The sequence below is a fragment of the Malania oleifera genome, chromosome 8 (assembly GCF_029873635.1).
Source record: "Malania oleifera isolate guangnan ecotype guangnan chromosome 8, ASM2987363v1, whole genome shotgun sequence".
NCBI lineage: Eukaryota > Viridiplantae > Streptophyta > Magnoliopsida > Santalales > Ximeniaceae > Malania > Malania oleifera.
In genome coordinates, this window is record NC_080424.1 from 30435838 (window position 1) to 30454733 (window position 18896).

Here is an 18896-nt window from a genome sequence, read left to right on the forward strand (position 1 = left end):
ACTCTTAATCCCCCACCCCACCACCCCCTCTCGCCCCCCCCAAAAAAAAAAATAACGTCCTCAAAGTAAAATTACTTGGCTCTAATTTTTCTGTACTTTCCAATGAGGGACAACCTTTTTTTCCTCTTTTTTTTTTTTTTAAATAAATCTCTCTCAAAGATGTGTTGAGTGGTCCGAAAATCTTGATGTAAAGAACCTATAAATTTAAAAAAAAATTCAAAAGTTTCCCATCAATTTTCAAAATGTGTGAAAAATGTTGGAAAGACTTGTGAAATATTGTGCAAAGGTAATGGTGTCTATTAATGTCTGTCCAGTCCCACATCGTCTCTGTAAGAAGTTTTAAAACCAATATAAGATCCTCTTAACTCTCTCTCTCCTTAATACCTAGGTTTTGAGAATCAGTTCTCTAACATGGTATCAGAACTGGGCCTTGGGTTGCTTAGCTCCTCCGTGGGCTGGACTTCCGCTTGCCTCATTTCCCCCATGGACTCTCGTCGCCTCATTTTCCCCATGAACTCGAGGGGGAGTATTAATGTCCGTCCAGTCTCACATCGTCTCTGTGAGCAGTTCCAAAACCAGTATAAGATCATCTTAACTCTCTCTCCTCAACACCTAGGTTTTGAGGATGAGTTCTCTAACGGTGTCTTATGAATTGAACCACCGAGTAAAATCAAAAAGTTAATCACATCATTGAACGAATTTTTGAATTACTAACCAGAACTAATTTCACATACAAATTTCCTATCTTATTAAAATTTTCTTACAAGCCAACATGCAGATAGGCCTTGTGTCTCATCCTGTTTCATGAGTGATCTAGAGTTATTCATAGAAGGCAACACCATCTTTGACACAAATATAGGCAAACTAATCTTAATGATCTTGTAATCCAACCACTTTTACGTCTATTAAGAGCATACAACTCAATCTTATCCCTACCAATACCATGCCCTATCAACCCAATTAAGTGTTTCAATGACTTTATGAAAACAGAATGGAATTTTTGTATTTATTGATTCTGAATTATGTACATCCTAATCTTACAATATATAATATAATCAAATATTCTAAACAAGGAAACAATCTCCCTACAGAATAATATACAATCTTCTACATTTACCCACTTTCCTTATTTTCTCCATATTCCCACGGATACTCAGGATTTCAACACTCCCCCTCAAGTTGGATTATAGATATTAATCATCTCCCACTTGCTAATAAAATCATCAAAGTTCTGTCGTATTAACCCTTTAGTAAATATATCTGCAGTTTGTTCCTTAGTAGGTACATAAGTCATACAAATGGTTCCTTCTTCAACCTTCTCTTTGATAAAATGTTGGTCCACTTCCACATGTTTAGTCTTGTCATGTTGAACTGGATTGAGAGAGATATTGATGGTTGCTTTGTTGTCACAATAGAGTTTGATAGGAAATTTCACGGGAATCTGTAGCTCTTCCAAGAGTTTCCGTAACCACAGTCCTTCACAAATTCCTTGTGCAACTGCCCTGAATTCAGCTTCAGCACTACTTCGAGCCACTACTTTTGTCTTTTGCTTCTCCAAGTTACCAAATTTCCCTATACGAAGGTGTAATATCCGGTGGTAGACCTTCTATCTTCCACTGATCCTGCCCAATCTGCATCTGTAAAAATTTCTACTTCCTTACTTTCACATTTCTTGAAGAAGAGTCCTTTGCCCGTAGAGCCCTTAAGGTACTTGAGGATCTTGTACAAAGCATCTAGGTGAGCATTTTTTGGTGAATGCATGTGTTGGCTTACCACACTTACCGCAAATGCAATATCGGGTCTGGTATGTGATAGGTAAATTAACTTACCAACCAATCTCTGATACCTCTCCTTTTCAACTAGTATTCCGTAGTCTTCGACCCTCTTATATTGTTTCAATCGGGGTTTCACTAGGTTTGCATCCAAGCATGCCAGTTTCAGATAGGAGATCAGTGATATACTTTCGCTGAGAGACACTGATACCCTTTTTTGGTCAGAAGCGCCAGAATCAATAATCCAAGGAGTTTTGGATTTAGAGGTTATATTCAAAGCTTGCAAAAAATTACCACTTTGGGCTAAAAAATCCGAAGAAGTATTTGAAGAACAAGCTTCGTAATAACAAGGTCTGGTCCGCCTCAACATGTTCTTATCAATCCCAATCCTCCTCTCGACCACGCAATGCATTTCTTCCTCTTCTCATCCTACTCGCGCTCCATCGTCGTCGGTGACCGCGAATGAGACGCGCAGGCGACGCTAACTGGTCGGAGAAATCACTCCCTAGTCTTTTTAAGCACATCGGTTCGATTGGTTCATGAATTGAGATGTCTCTGTGAGGTTCGAGGGGGATTTGATCCGTGCGACGATTGATGCTCCTACCGGGTCCACTAGCCCAACAGCCGAACGAAGGAGTCGGCACCGGTGCAGCCACCGACTCGTCCTCCCTAACTCTAGGAAGATCAGTCATGCTGAGTGCGGCGAGCATGTCGGTGGTCTCCTTGTCGACTTTAATCTCGTCAGTCTTGATGGCGGAGATGTCAGGTACGAAGTCCATGCGCCTCTCGCGCTCTTCCTCTTGCAGCTTCAGAGAAATACCCCAAACGGGACCCTTCTGGATCTGCTTCATGGGTGAGTGGAGAAGTCAGCAATCTTGTTGCGAAGGCGCTTTGATGGCGTAGATCTGGGAGATGTGGCCTTCACCCTTGACTCATCGTCAAGCAATGCGGCCAGGATGCCAAATTTCTCCGCCTACGAGATCTCGCGATGACATCGGCAATATGCCTGATTCATGTCGGCATCGCCAGTCCAGAAGATGTCATCTACGTCAAGCTCGTCGCCACCGCGGCCATCGACTGCAGTTTTCGGGTGGGATAGAGAGCGGACATCAAGGAATCGATCAGAGGACGGAGCTGTGCTGTTGACAACACCGTTTGCCATTGCTAACTAAGGTTTAGAAACCCTAACTCTGATACCATGAAAACAGAATGGAATTTCTGTATTTCTTGAATTCTGAATTATGTACATCCTAATCTTACAATATATAATACAATCAAATATTCTAAACAAGGAAACAATCTCCCTACAGAATAATATACAATCTTCTACATTTACCTACTTTCCTAATTTACACCATATTCCCATGGATACTTGGGATTTCAACACTTTATTTAATGTATTCTGCTCATTGAACTCAAGACCTTAATGTTGCAAGCTTGGGTTGAGTTTCCATCTCTAGTGATTAGAAAACGTGGGCTTAAGAAATTCCTTCTACACTCTTCAAGACTAGATCCTTTACAAGTCCTTGTTGGGAAAGTAACAAGACAACTAGCACAGTGGATAAATCTTTCCCAAAAATTAAATATGTAACGAGCAAAAATAACCAACCAACAATAATAATAAATCACACACCACAATTTTAACGTGGAAAATCCCTCCAATGTGAAAGGGTAAAAACCACGCGGCCTATGAGACCCAATAAAATTTCCATTATAATAGATGCGAAAAATCACAGCAGTACAATCACCAAAATGCTCGACAACTTAGAGCAAAAAAGGATTCCCAAAGGAATCGCGATAAAAAAAGAATGAGCGAAAAGAAGTCACCCGAACGCAGTAACTGTCAATACTGCAAAATCAGGTCCTTCAAAACTCCGAAACAGATCTCCACCGTCCAGATCGAAGGACAACGAATCTTGAACGTGCTTGCCAAATTTTAGAAAAATCGGATCACAAAATACCTTTTGATCGTCTAGTTGATGCCTCACACACGGCCACACACACACACAGCCACACACATTATTTCGCGCACAGATAGTTGTAGATTGAAGAAGAGCTTGTATGGCCTGAAACAAGCTCCTAGGCAGTGGTATAAGAAGTTCGAGTCAGTCATGGTCCAACAAGGCTATAGGAAGATGACTTTGGATAGTTATGTATTTGTTCAAAAATTCTCTAATGATGATTTCATTATTTTGTTGCTTTACGTTGATGACATGCTCATTATTGGTCACAATGCTTCTAGAATTGACAAGTTAAAGCATGCGTTAAGCAAGTATTTGCCATGAAAGACTTGGGACCAGCGAAACAGATTCTTGGCATGAGAATCTCACGTGACAGAAGTGCTAAGAAGTTATGACTATCTCAGGAAAAGTATATTGAGAAGATACTTCAACGGTTTACGGAGAAAGCCAAAGTGGTAAGTACTCCTCTTGCTATACATTTCAAGTTAAAAGTAGTAAACAATCTCCTTCTAATGATGAAGAAAAGAGAGACATGGAAAGTGTTCCATATGCATCTGCAGTTGGTACCTTAATGTATGTCATGGTTTGCACAAGGCCGGATTTAGCTCATGCAGTTGGTGTAGTTAGTAGATTTCTCTCTAATCTAGGTAGAGTGCATTGGAATGCTATGAAATGGATTATGAGCTATCTCCGTGATACAGCTTATTTGAAACTCTATTTTGGCTCTGAAAAACCTGTTCTGGTTAGCTATACAGATTCAAACATGGCTGGAGATTCAGACTCGAGAAAATCTACTTTAGGTTATTTGATTACCTTTGCAGGGGGAGTTTTATCTTAGCAATCCAAGTTACAGAAATGTGTTGCTTTGTCCACTACAGAAGCTGAGTTCATTGCAGCTACTGAGGCATGTAAAGAGTTATTGTAGATGAAAAAATTGGTTTGTGAACTTGGATTAACTCAGAAGGGGTATGTGTTATTTTGTGATAACCAAAGTGCTATTCATCTCAGTAAGAATTTAACCTTTCATGTTAAATCAAAGCATATTGATATGAGATATCATTGGATTCGAGATGTTTTGGATTCTAAGTTGCTTGAACTTGAAAAGATCCACACTGATAAGAATCCTACTGATATGATGACAAAGGTGGTGCCTCGTGCGAAGCTTGAGTTGTGTGTCGAGGCAGCCGGTATCAAAATTGTTTGATAATCTTAATGAATGTCTCCTTCCTCTTATGGGGGCTGGAAGGGGAGGTTTGTTGGGTCCATCCCACATAAATAAATATTAAAAAGAAAAAAGGAAGCCCATGTGGGCGGATCCACACTGCCGCACCCTTTTTTAACTTTGCCCTAATGGGCTTTAGCCCACATTTTTTTTTATTTATGTGGGTTGGACCCAACAAATCTGCCCCTCCAGCCCATAAGAGGAAGGAAACATTCATTAAGATTATCAAATAATTTTGACCCAAAAGCTTAAGCCTATTGGGTCTTGGGCCCAACCATGTATATAAGCACCCATCATCCACTCAATTTTTCCAATGTGGGACAAACTCACAAGTAGAATTCTCAACAATCCCCCCCTCACTTGTGAGTTTCAACTGCTCCCCCTTGAATGGAAACCATCTCCCTTATGGGAGTAAGCTCAATTCCCCAACAGTTGCTCGAGTAGGTCTTACCAATGACGCCTTACGTGCCTCAGATTGTATTCCATGTGTCTCCGAACCAATCCTAATTCCCACGTCTTGACCTTATTCGGATCTATCCCAAGCCTAGATGATTCTTATTGGCCTTGGCCACACACTTGGTCCTCCAACTATTAGCACGTCAGGAGAATTAGTTTCACGTCTTGACTTTTAGGATGTCGCTCACCCAAAGTTACAAGTCATCGGCTCTGATACCACTTGTTAACACCAAAGGAGTCCATGGGTAGGCTTGATATACATTGGTGAACACCAACTTGACCCAAAAGCTTAAGCCTATTGGGTTTTAGGCCCAGCCATGTATATAAGCACCCATCATCCACTCAATTTTTCCAATGCGGAACAAACTCACAAGTGGAATTCTCAACAGTCCTTTTGTAAGAAGATCCACTACACTTTGACACAGTTTTACAAATCCTGCTATTACTCAATCATTGAATTATTGCCTAACATAACTAAATCTTAGTCCAAAATTTCCAGACTTTATATTAAAGAATTTCGTATAAACTCTAGATGGAGTAGCTTCACTATCACAATGAATTGATAATGGCGTAGAGGAATTTGTAAATCATTCTCTGTCTTTACTACGAGAAGCTAAAGCCACAAACTCTGGTATCAAAGTTGAGTTTTTACAAGTTTGTTTCTTAGAGCCCTAAGATATGACACTCCAGCAAGGGTGAAAATCCAATCACTTGTCATGTATTATTCTCTTGATCTATCACCATCCCCTAGGGAACATCTTAGTGATTAAAGTTCGAGACTTCAATGTCAGGTCTCAGGTTTGAATAATGGGAGGGTGAAAAGGGTTACGTGACGAAACATAGGCTACCTCCCACTTTGTAGTCTTGGCCCAACAGAGGCTTCCAAGTAACCCAAAAAAATCTTTTGACTTGTCACCCAACTAGCATCTATGAATCCTTCTAAAACCAAAGCATCGCCACAAAAGCATAAACCATAAGTCATTATTTAATATCCTATTCATAGTACACCAATGCATATTGTTAATGCATGATATACATTGTTGGCCCACAGCTTAACAACTTAAGCTTTTAGGTAATGTAGTTATCTAGATGACTCAAATGCCATCTAAGTTAACCAACTAAAAATGAAATATGAGGCCTAGTACTAGAGATGGCATAAATAAGACATCCAATAACTCTAGCCAGCTCCATTTGGCCCATTATTTTTTTATACTCTAATACTAGTAGGATTGGAATCAAAATGATAAACTTTTTGAGCATCTTTTCTAAATAATGAGTATAAGAAAGAATCAAGTCATTACCACCATTATGTTTCATACCAAAACTAGAAGACAATAATTTCTTAACATTTCTTACATATTCAAAGCCTATACCAAACATCAATGATCGCCAACACAAACATATTATCACATTTCTATTATTAGACCCCTCTTATCATTAGTAAACTTGTTACATACAATTTATCTAATTCACTAATTCTAAAGTCATTAGAAGTAATCACTTCATCAAAATTTTCAGGCTATTGTTTTGGATCATATAAGGGCCTAAATAATTTACACATTTTATGTTTTCGTCAAGGCATAACAAAGCATTCAAGTTGTTTCATCTATTCGTCCTCGTCTAATTCTCCACTTAGAAATTTTGTCATAGCAGTCATTTAATGAATAACAAAATTAAAAAAATTGAAGCTAGTACAATCAATACTCTAATAGTGTAGAAATTATGCTAACAAGAGCATGAGGGTCAAAATAATCAATGCCTTCTTTTTGTGTGAATCATTACCTCCCAACCTAGCTTTGAATTTATCAATTATCATCCACCTTTATTTTTATTTTTTAAATATCCATCTACAACCTATTGGTTTAGACCCAAGGGCTAATCTACTATCATTACAAAGTAAGCAGTTCATTTCATCAACCTCTTTCCAAAATGTTGCATATACAAAATTCATAGCTTCATCAAAAGCTTGTGAATGAAACTGAGTTTTAGTGGATAAAGAATCTGTTGGGCATCAACTAAGTAAATAACAGTGCCTAGATCAAAGATTTTGTCTTTCATCTTTTACTAAGTTAAGAAGATTTCATATTTTTATCACACGGCTCTTTTAACGGTTTCTTTCAAAAATTAGATTAATTATAATCACTTATTTTTTTTACATAATATAGCATTTACCATTTCTGTTAATGTCTCTTTTGCTCTTCAGCCACTCCATTTTGTTGCACTGTGGACTATGCTTAATTGCATATAGAATCACTAGAAAATGCCATCCGCGTCCTTCATCAAATCTAAGGCATCTAATCTTGCAAAAGCATGGTATCAGACCCATGGTTGCCAAGAGGTCCTGAGTTTATTGCTCGCATTATTGTAAGTTTGTCTAAAAATCATGTTGTATCGAATAACAAGTGTTACTAATTGTTTGTTTGTCTCCAGGTGCAAATGGGTAGTATGCACGGGAGAGTGTTAAGACTTGATATGCATTGTTGGTTCACAGCCAAACAACTTAAGGAACCGTTTGGTATCATTTTCAAAAATTAGAGAAATAAAAACCAGAAACGAAACCAAAAATCAGAAATAGAAAGTAAAAACAAGAAACCAATAACCTGTTTCATTAACATTTATAAAAATAATACAAATTAAAAACTAAATTAAAAAATGCTCATTTTCATCTTTAAATCAAATAATATTATAAAAAATGTGATTAAAATAATAAAATTACAAATAATACACATTAAAAACTTACTTTAACAAAAATATAATTTATTATAATTACTTTATTTAGTTGTTCTACTTTCATATTTTACCTTACAATAAAAATTTTATTGGACATGACAATTGAAAAATAGTAAAATAATTTTGTAATTGGCTTTATTATTATTTTTTGAAGTTTATATATATATATATATATATATATATTTCTTTTAATTATATTTAAATTCATATGATAATTTAATTTTGATTTTAATTTTAAATTGAATAGAATGAATAATTTAATCCAAAAAAACTATTTTTGAATATTATAATTTATGGCAATAGGTTTCCAACAACTGAAAACTATAAAATTTGATTTTCAATTTTTTGGCTAACAACTGAAAACTAGCAAAATAGAAACAGAAAGTTGACAACATAAACAACTGCGTTTTTATAATATGTTTCTTCATTGTGGAGAAATACAACAACAACAATAACAATAAAACCAAGCCTTAGTCCCACTAAGTGGGGTCGACTATATGAATCATTTTCCGCCAATTTATGCGATCATGGAGAAATAGAAAGGATACCAAACATGCCCTAAGCTTCTAGGTGAATTGACAATCAAACAAATCTTTTTAGTACAAAAGTTTTGTACTTCATTTTTATACTTTAAATTTATCTAACACTCCATATTTACTATTTGACAAGTAAACATAACAATATAGAGAAAAGTCACAAATAAAAGTTACCAACTGTTTCTTTCCTGCTCTTCGAGTGCTATGCAGATTACACATGTAGGAAAAAGATAAGGAAATGCTATAGAAAAGAAATTGCTTCAAGACATGTTACAATGTCGTTTTCCTTAAAACGTTATTTGCCCCCACAATATTGGTGTATATTGAGTCAACAAATACATTTTCAAGATACAATGAATCCCAGATTATAATCTGATATTAGTTTGCATTATATACAAATGAAAACTAATCACAAACACTCTTAGAGTAATCAGAACAAATTTTTGGAATTCTATTTCTGCAGATAATAGAATCCAAATTTGAAAAAGATATAATTTGAGGAAACTTTTTGTAAGAAAGAGAAGGAGAGAAAGATGAATTTTCTATATTTTTCGTGGAGTTAACTCTACCTTTATATAGACAAAATCAAGCATTTTCCTAAAGGTTGCATCTGTTCATATGGCGAAGTAGATTCAACATGGTCGCACCCGGCGTCAACCTGGTCAAGCGCCTGGTCAAGCCTAGTCGCGCCCTGATCAAGCCCCTAGTCGAGACTCTCAAGATAACATGTTCAGTCGATGGTACCATTGAACAAGTCGCACCACTTGGTCACGCCACCACTTTTTCAATGTGGGACAAATCCACATAACATTAAATACTCCTCATGAATACTTTAGAAAATTCATCAAAGGAACACTTTGAAAACCCATAAAATCATATATTTTAGAAAATATTTCAACATCACATCACTATGAGTCGTAATAGAGAGGATATTCTATTTACTTCAGGAAATTGCTTTTTGGTTGTTTAGTATGGGTGCATACTTTAAATGTATCTACTATATCACAATCCCATTTCGGCATTATATGATTTAACCATGTAATTCATTCTTTGTATTAAAATGTCTTCATCTATTATGTCATAAAGATAAGATGAATCAACCATATGAATAGATAATCCTCTCATACACATACTTTTTTGGCTAAACAAATTACCCTTTTTGGACCAAATAAATTTATCCCTCTAAAATACAAGTTTGAAACCACACTTACTCAAAAGACTAAAAGGAATTAGGCTTTCCCAAAAATTTGGCTCATGGTATATACCAACAAGAGAATTTTTCTAGAATAAACCGAAGTCCATTTTTCAATTAACATTGACTGCTACAGTTGACAAGCTTTCCATGTACATGAAATTTCCATATTTAATAATATCATAGGTGAGAACAGATTTCTGCACTTAACACACATGCAATGTTGCACTCTAGTCTATCCACCAAGAACCATCATCTACCCTAAAGCCTATTTACTTCAAAAACTACAATATTATACTTCTTTTGTGTAGTTCTATTAGTTTTTAAGACGCCTTCCTTCTCTGTTCGTTGTAGCACCTTTCTTTGCAATAAAAGCATGAAATTTTTTTCTTTTTGCTTTGTCTTTGGAGCTTTGCCTCTTTCCTTTTCCCTTATTTTGTCCAAATTTCTAAGGATGCTTGGACTCCCTCCCTTTCTCCATCATATGCAACTTTAAGTATGATCACATTGCCTGAATTGCATAGTTTGTCAGCCCTCTTTTTTTTACATCTCTCACTCTACCTAATTAAGAAAATGAGACACCATATCTTTTTAAGAGTTAATTCCTCTTTCTTGTGTTTAAGACTCTTCTTTTTCCATGCAGAAGAAGTTTGCCGACTATAAATGGCACAACAATCAATTCATCCATGTGTATAATTTATTATTTCATTTGTCTTAAGATGCTTTGAAGTTCATTAAATTGCTCAGTTATGCAGTTGTCATCTTTCATCTTATAATTCATGAATTGTGAATACAGCAATTTCTTACTTGTCTCATCTTCAGTCAGGTACCATATACTGAGTGAATCCAAAGTTCCTTTTTCCATCTTCATGCTATGGAATCTGTTAGAATACCATTTTACTTAAAATCTTAACTTGTTAGGTTGTGGACCAACGATGCATGTCAAGCTTTAACATTTCCCCACACATGCAGCCCAACAGCACGTGGAGAAAAACGCATGATAGTAACAACAATTTTTTAAACACCACACAACCAATGAGGGCAATAAGGCTTGAACTCAAGACGTCTAGGTAACCAGCTCTGATACCATATTAGAATACAACTTTACCTAGAATACAACTTTACCTAAAAGCTTAAGCTGTTAGTTTATGGACCAACAATGTATATCAAGCTTTAACAGAATCCATTAAATGAATCGTCCCACAAAGCATTGATGTGACAGTAGCAGATTTTGTCATCCTTCCATTTGATTCTAATTTTGAGTTCTGTCAATGACTCTCTCATTTTCCAATATCACAAAAATTAAATGCTACTAAGGTATGCAGAAAGACATTGTCCTATGATACAATGGATCCAGCCAGCATTGTTGATTATTTGTGGATTGCACGTCTAAAAACAATCTGAATACCCAATTTCAATAATAAGCCTTTCAAGATATAGGAAATTAATATTAGCATAATACACATTTCCATAGACTGTTTGGAGAAAGAATGGAAGGAAAGAAGATGCATTTTCAGGTTATCCTGCTTGTGTCTAAACTGAAATAAAAACACCATTTGATCGAATAATTGCCTCTAGAAATTTTAGATTTAACAATTATTTTCCTATTGAAATATTTCTCACATATTTAAATATAAATTCTCCTTGTAACTGCCAAGCACAAACTGCCACATCCAAATTCTGGATGGCCCATAATAATGTTGATAAACAAGCCTAATAAAATCATGGCCAAGATAGAAAAAAGGTACTTGCACTTGCAAGATACATTGCAAATGTGCAAAGTGCTAACTGCCCCACTAAACTAACACAACACGCCTCCATTACCCTAAAGCCCACCCCAGAGCACACAAATGCAAGCAGCACGGAATCTTAGTGCACTATCTATAGGTATGCCCATAGGTAGCAAGGTATGGAAACACACATTTATAAAAACATTCATTTCCTTAATCTTCCCAACGCCCAACCGACTGCCAAAAGAAAAGAAAAAAATACCTCTAGCTTCTGAAAAAAAAAATTCTTAAAATATAATCTTAATTCACCCCTTCCCCCAAAAGTATAGATATTTAAACTTTACTTGTTAGAAAATTGTTCTTGGGTTTGTAAGTTTCTTTTATACTATTAATGCAGTGGCATGACAAGCAGGTAATGAAGATATGAAATGTTAGCAATCAAGAAAAGTAGGAGACCCCATTAAATTGACGTAACAAGAAAAATTAACTCATTGCAATTGTTTCAGATATCTGCAATGAAAATATTTTTGTTGTCATGGTCAACAAATCACGATTGGGGGAAGAAGCAGGAAAATGCAATAGAGAAGGAATTGCTCCATCAAGAACTCATTGAAAAATTGGGTTGTGAACGCGTGATGGAATGACCAGGAAACGTATATAGTGTAGGGACTAGGGAGGTACTCCCACGGAGCTTTCATACGGTAACATCAAACCGAAGCAAATTTGCAGTATTATAGAAAGCAGGCATGACAAGAATCAATAGAACCTCTTGACATAAATTGTGAAAGCCCCGGCCATCGGGGCTCATTTCATGACTTTATAAATTTATGTAAGAATGATAAATTAATGACACTGTCACACACACACACATACACATACACACAGAGGAACTTAAAGCCAGGGGTAGCATCAATAGGTAAAAACAGAAGCAAGCTTGACTGTAAAGATTTGGTCCTGTCCACAAGAAACAGTGAATGCATAACATATGCATAACATAGAAGTATGTAAGCAGAAGCCTTGAATTACATTGAATTAATTTTTTCATATGTGCATCCCAATCTTATATAATACAATCACCTATTCTAAACAAGGAAACAATCCCCTCACCGAATAATATCAAATCACCCACATTTACCCACTTTCCTAATTTGTTTATTATTTACAATGATACTAGGGATTTTAACAGTCCCCCTCAAGTTGGATCATAAATATTAATTATCTCCAACCTGCAAATGAGATCATCAAAGTTCTGTCGTCCCAACCCTTTAGTGAAGATATCTGCAGTTTGTTCCTTGGTAAGTACATAAGTCATATAGATAATTCCTTCTTCAATTTTCTCTTTGATAAAGTGTCTGTCCACTTCCACATGCTTAGTCTTATCATGTTGAACTGGATTGAGAGAGATGCTGATAGCTGCCTTATTGTCACAATAGAGTTTGATAGGAAATTTCACCGGAACCTGTAATTCTTCCAAGAGTTTCTGTAACCACAGTCCTTCACATATCCCTTGAGCAACTGCCCTGAATTCAGCTTCAGCACTACTACGAGCCACTACATTCTGTTTTTTTGTGTTACCAGATTTCCCCAGATGAATGTGCAATAACCAATGGTGGACCTTCTATCTTCCACTGATCTTGCCCAATCTGCATCTGTAAAGATCTCTACTTCCTTGCTTTCACATTTCTTGAAGAAGAGTCCTCTTCCCGAGGATCCCTTGAGATATCGAAGGATCTTGTATATGACATCTAAGTGGGCTTCTTTTGGTGAATGCATGTGTTGGCTTACTACACTGACTGCAAATGCAATATCTGGTCTAGTATGTGATAGGTAAATTAGCTTACCAACCAATCTCTGATACCTTTCCTTTTCAACTGGTATTCCACAATCTTCAACCCTCTTTACTGCTTCAATCGAGGTTTCGTTAGGTTTGCATCCAAGCATGCCAGTTTCAATTAGGAGATCAGTAACATACTTTCGCTGAAAAACACTAATTCCCTTTCTCGTTCTCGCAACTTCCATGCCCAAAAAATACCGCATTTGTCCCAAGTCTTTAACTTCAAATTTAGCAGCTAGAACTTTCTTCAATCTCTCCATCTCTACTGTATCGTCACCAGTAAGGATTATATCATCAACATATACTATTAGAATTGTTCTCTTACCTCTTTCAGACTGTTGGAAGAACAGGGTGTAATCTGATTGCCCTTGTTGATAACCTTGATTCTTTATTACTTTTGCAAATCTGTCGAACCATGATCTAGGAGATTGTTTAGAGTCCATACAAGGACTTCTTGAGTTTACACACTTTGTTTTCTTCTCCTTTCCCACTGAATCTTGGTGGTATAGTCATGTATACTTCTTCTTCTAACTCGCCATTTAAAAATGCATTCTTAATATCAAGTTGTTGTAGTGGCCAATCTAGGTTGGCTGCCAAGGACAAGAGGACCCAAACTGTATTTAAGTTTGCCACTGGTGCAAATGTCTTCGTATAGTCAATGCCGTAAGTTTGTGTAAATCCTTTTGCAACAAGTTTGGCTTTATATCTTTCAACTGTCCCATTAGATTTATATTTCACTGTGAAGACCCATTTACAACCCACTCGCTTCTTCCCTCTCAGCAAATTTATCAACTCCCAAGTTCCATTTTTTTCTGGGGCCCGCATTTCCTCCATGACTGCCTCTCTCCATTTAGGTATTTCTAGAGCTTCCTGAATGTTCTTTGGAATTCTTATCCTGTCAAGGTTAGAGACAAAAGCACGATATCCTGTAGACAAACTTTTATAAGACATGTATTTAGACCAGGGGTATTAAGTACATGACCTGCCTTGTTTTCTGATTGCAATAGGTAAATTGATATCATCAGGTACAGGATTATAAGAAGAAAGCTCAATTACCAGATCAGGATTGGGCGTGGACTCATGGTTATTCGGAGCCATCATCGGTTCCAATGCTCTTGGTGCCTTAGGTATGAAATTCTCCCTATTCTTTGTGTTCAGCTTTCTTGAGTAAACAAGTATGTATGCGTTGTTTTTCTTTCCTGTATCTCCCCCTGAGGTTAAGTGTTCTGTTGTGTTTGGCAGGTCAGGAAGTGATGCACTGGAAGGCTCGATAGATGGATCAGGGAATGAAGCAATGAAAGACTTAATAGGTGGTACGGGTTCAGATGACGCGGATTCAGTAGTAAAGAAGTCAAAGAACCGATCTTCCCTCCATTTCTCCCCCTGAAGAGAGGGTTTTGGGAAATAAGGAGTGGTTTCAAAGAAAGTAATATCAAGACTAACAAACAACCTTTTTGAGACAAGATCATAGCATTTGTAGCCTTTCTGGGTAGGGGAATAACCAAGGAAGACACATTTAACGGCACGGGGATCCAATTTATCCCGGTGGTGTGCATGAACATGAATAAAAGTAGTACAACCAAAGATTTTCAGCGGGAGACCGGAGGGGAGTCGAGAGGTAGGAAAGTGTTCCTAGAATTTCTGAAGAGGGGTGGCAAAGGAAAGTACTCAACTCGGCATTCGATTAATGAGATGTGTAGCTGTTAAGATGGTATCTCCCCAAAAATAGTTTTTCATGTTGGTAGTGAACATTAATGCTCGGGCTACTTCAAGTATATGTCTATTTTTTCGTTCAGCAACCCCATTTTGTTGAGGGGTATCCACACAATAACTCGGATGAACAATTCCATTTTCTTGAAGATAAGTTCCCAGAATAGTATTAAAATATTCCGTACTATTATCAGTACATAAAATTTGAATATGAGTCTGGAACTGTGTATGAATCATGGAATGAAAACTGATGAAAATGGAGCGAACTTCAGTTTTGTATTTCAATCAGTAAACCCAACAAAGACGAGTATGGTCATCAATAAAAGTAACGAACCATTTTGTATTGGTGCGATTGAGGGAACGTGAGGGACTCCACAAATCACTGTGAATCATAGTAAATGGGCAAGATAGTTTGTATATGGATGATGGGAAAGAAGTACGGCGGTGTTTTGCAAGCTCACACACTTCACATTGAAACTCAAAAGACATTATATTTGAACAAATAGAAGGGAACAAACGTTTTAAATATTGGAAATTGGGATGACCCATCCTTGAATGCCATAACAAAAGTTCACTATCTCTAGAAATAGATGCTAAATCACAAATTGCAGTATCACATGGTTCACTCAAGCTTGCCTCCTCAAAGTAGTAGAGTCCCTCATATGCCTTAGCAGTGCCAATCGTCTTCCCCGATGACAGATCCTGAAAAACACAATGAGATGAAACAAATTTAGCAGAACAATTTGAGTCTTTCGTTAACTGGCTGATGGATAACAGGTTGCAAGATAACTTGGGAACATGTAGGACAGATTTTAAAGTTACAAAGTCAGATATGCGAATACTTCCTTTACCAACAACTGGTGAGAGGGAGTCATCTGCAATTTTTACTTTCAAATTCCCAACATATGGTGAGTAGGATGAAAACAATTGATAAGAACCAGTAATATGATCAGATGCACTCGAGTCAATTATCCATAGAGATTTGTAACAGGATGTAGTATTTAAGGCTGACAAATAATTACCTCGATGAGCCAAGGAACCAAAGGAAGACAGACCCGATGTTGAATTGACGAAATCATTTTATACAGCTGATCTAACTGCTCAGGACTGAATGCACTACTTGGGGAGGTATTATTGGTTTTTTCTCCTTGTAATTTTTCAGTTGACCCATCAATGCTTGCCTGGTACCCATGATTTTTTTGGTATTGTCTCAGCTTCCAATCTGCCAATTTTCCATGAATCTCCCAGCAGGTATCTTTTGAATAGCTTGTTTTGCAGCAATGTTCACACCATAATTTACCTTTTTGTGGTCATTTGACTGGATGCCCGTGGGCCTTTCGATACAAGGGTCGAGACATCAAACCCATTAGTGTTCCCATTTGAGTTTGGGGCGGATACGAACAGGTCCAGCCCGACCCGTTCACCTTGGGACCTCAGCATCACACGCCTCCTACTCTCCTCTCTCCTAACTTCTGCGAAGATCTCTCGGGTTGAAGGAAGAGGTCGCCGGCCAAGGATGCGTCCCCTCATGTCGTCCAGATTTTGATTGAGGCCGGCAAGAAACTCAAAGACCCTTTCGTTTTTTAGCCTCATTCGGTATCGTGTGCTATCATCGGAACACTCTCACTCCTCGTCAATGCTCAGATTGAGCTCCTTCCAGAAATACTCCGTGACTTCCCTATCACCTTGCCTCATCTGCCACAACCGAGATTTGATGTCAAAGATTTGTGAATAGCTCTCAACATCGAAGTAGGTTTCGCAAACGGCGTCCCAGACATCCTTCGCCGTGGGTAAGAACAAGTATATTTTACCAATCACTGGCTTCATCGAGTTAACGAGCCAAGTCGTGACCATGGAGTTTTCGGATCTCCATTTTTGCAAGGCGACAACATCAGTAGGGTCGGGTTTCCTCCTTTCTCCAATAAGGTAACCTAGTTTCCCTTTTCCTTCAATCACCAACTTTATGGATTGAGCCCATTCTTGAAAGTTGTTCCCGTTCAATTTCTCCACTGAGGTTGGAAAGGTTGTATTGTCTCCCATTCAAATCCCCAGCGGACATAACCTCGGAATCCCTGTCAAATTTTCTAGATGAGGTTGCCCCTTTGCTAGTGCTGCTGGCCATTGTTAGCTAAGGTTAAGAAACCCTAGCACTGATACCATGTAAGCGGAAGCCTTGAATTACATTGAATTAATTTTTTCATATGTACATCCCAATCTTATATAATACAATCACCTATTCTAAACAAGGAAACAATCCCCTTACCGAATAATATCAAATCCCCCACATTTACCCACTTTCCTAATTTGTTTATTATTTACAATGGTACTTGGGATTTTAACAAAGTAATATGATGAAAGGTTAGGGAATGCATGGAAAAAAGGGAAATGGTTGAGGTCATGATAACTACATTCACTTCTTAATATAAAAGGTGCCTTTTTAGGTTAAGATAATGCTTGTTAACAGTGCATATGAAAGAAATTACATGCATATGATCCTTTCATGTTAAAAAAAAAATGAAACGAGATTTGAGTATATCTTGTCTAGCATATCTCCACAGCTCTTGAACACAAGGAAATGCTTCCAAACATGAAATTCACACCTCACAATGCAAGGTGTAGCCTTTTAGCATTGAGAAGGTCCACTAGAAACAAGTCATGGGGCCAAAGCTTAATGACCCTCAACCTTAGATTAGAGCCTTGTAAATAAGTTGCAGCTTAAGCCAAACAGGGTAATCAACAAGCATATTTAAGCTTTCCAAGAGTAAGAAATTTTTTTAACAAATTCCACACTTCAATTGAGAAGTAAATAGGCAATAGATATACCTCTGAAAATGGATGCTTGATTTCTTCTTTGATTGCAATGCTTCAGCAAGCTCAATTTCTAAAGCAATCACCCTTTCCAACGCATTTCCACTGACTGGAAATTCTTTAAACAAAGGGAATATAATTCCCAATTTTTCATTTGCCTAAATAAATCAAAAATGAAAATTTAAAAGAGAGGCACTAAAGCACTGTAGATGTCAAGGATATAGATAAATTTACCTTATGTAACTGTATCAACTCTCTTTGTAAACCTTTAAAATTTGGATCAAAATTATTATCTTGTGCAAAGAGAGAGTTGTCATGTATCATCCGTTCCAACTGCAAAACAAGGATTTAGTTCAAGCTGCCATAAGAAATTATCCTAATCAAATTTTTACATCAAAATTTGAAGTTGGTCAAAATTGATATTCCCATGCCTTCCAAAACTGTGACATAGTTAAAAAATTAAATTAAATTAAATAAATAAAAAAAAAAAACCAAAAACAAAAAAACAAAGCAGAACATGAAATTTTGAACATCCATCTTTGGAATGATTGTACGTAGGAGCCATCCAACAATCTATAGAAAATTCTCAAATGCACTCATGGTACAGGATAGTACCTCTTTATGTAGGTGGTCCATGCATGACTTTAAACTCTGAGCTTTGAAATGATCATCCATAACAGCTAATTGTGTTCCTTCACCAACCAGCAAATTCCCTTGATCTGCGAATGCATGCATTGGAATTCCATGCACACTCTTTGGTATTGCAGAATTCTGCTCAATCATCATTCATATCAAATTCCTAAAGCTAACATATTCAATTTCTTAAATGAAAAAGGCACATAATTGATAAAGGTTACAGAATTAAAATAACCAATAGCTCCATTTAGATGAAAAATATGAATTTCAATACCATTTGAAGCCACTAAGAAAGCCCTTTACTACAAA

At 37.0% G+C, this 18896-nt stretch overlaps 1 protein-coding gene across 6 annotated transcripts in view; it reads right to left on the reverse strand.

The window, feature by feature from the left end:
• The window catches only part of LOC131162298 (uncharacterized), a 73904-nt gene that overhangs the window by 1540 nt on the left and 53468 nt on the right, over positions 1–18896 (reverse strand). For all 6 annotated transcript variants that reach the window (XM_058118613.1, XM_058118614.1, XM_058118617.1 and 3 more), the window contains 3 exons: positions 18567–18722; positions 18186–18284; positions 17967–18109 (listed from right to left, as the gene is read on the reverse strand). In XM_058118613.1, the coding sequence (XP_057974596.1) occupies positions 17967–18109; positions 18186–18284; positions 18567–18722 (398 nt within the window). The remainder of the gene's footprint in view (positions 1–17966; positions 18110–18185; positions 18285–18566; positions 18723–18896) is intronic.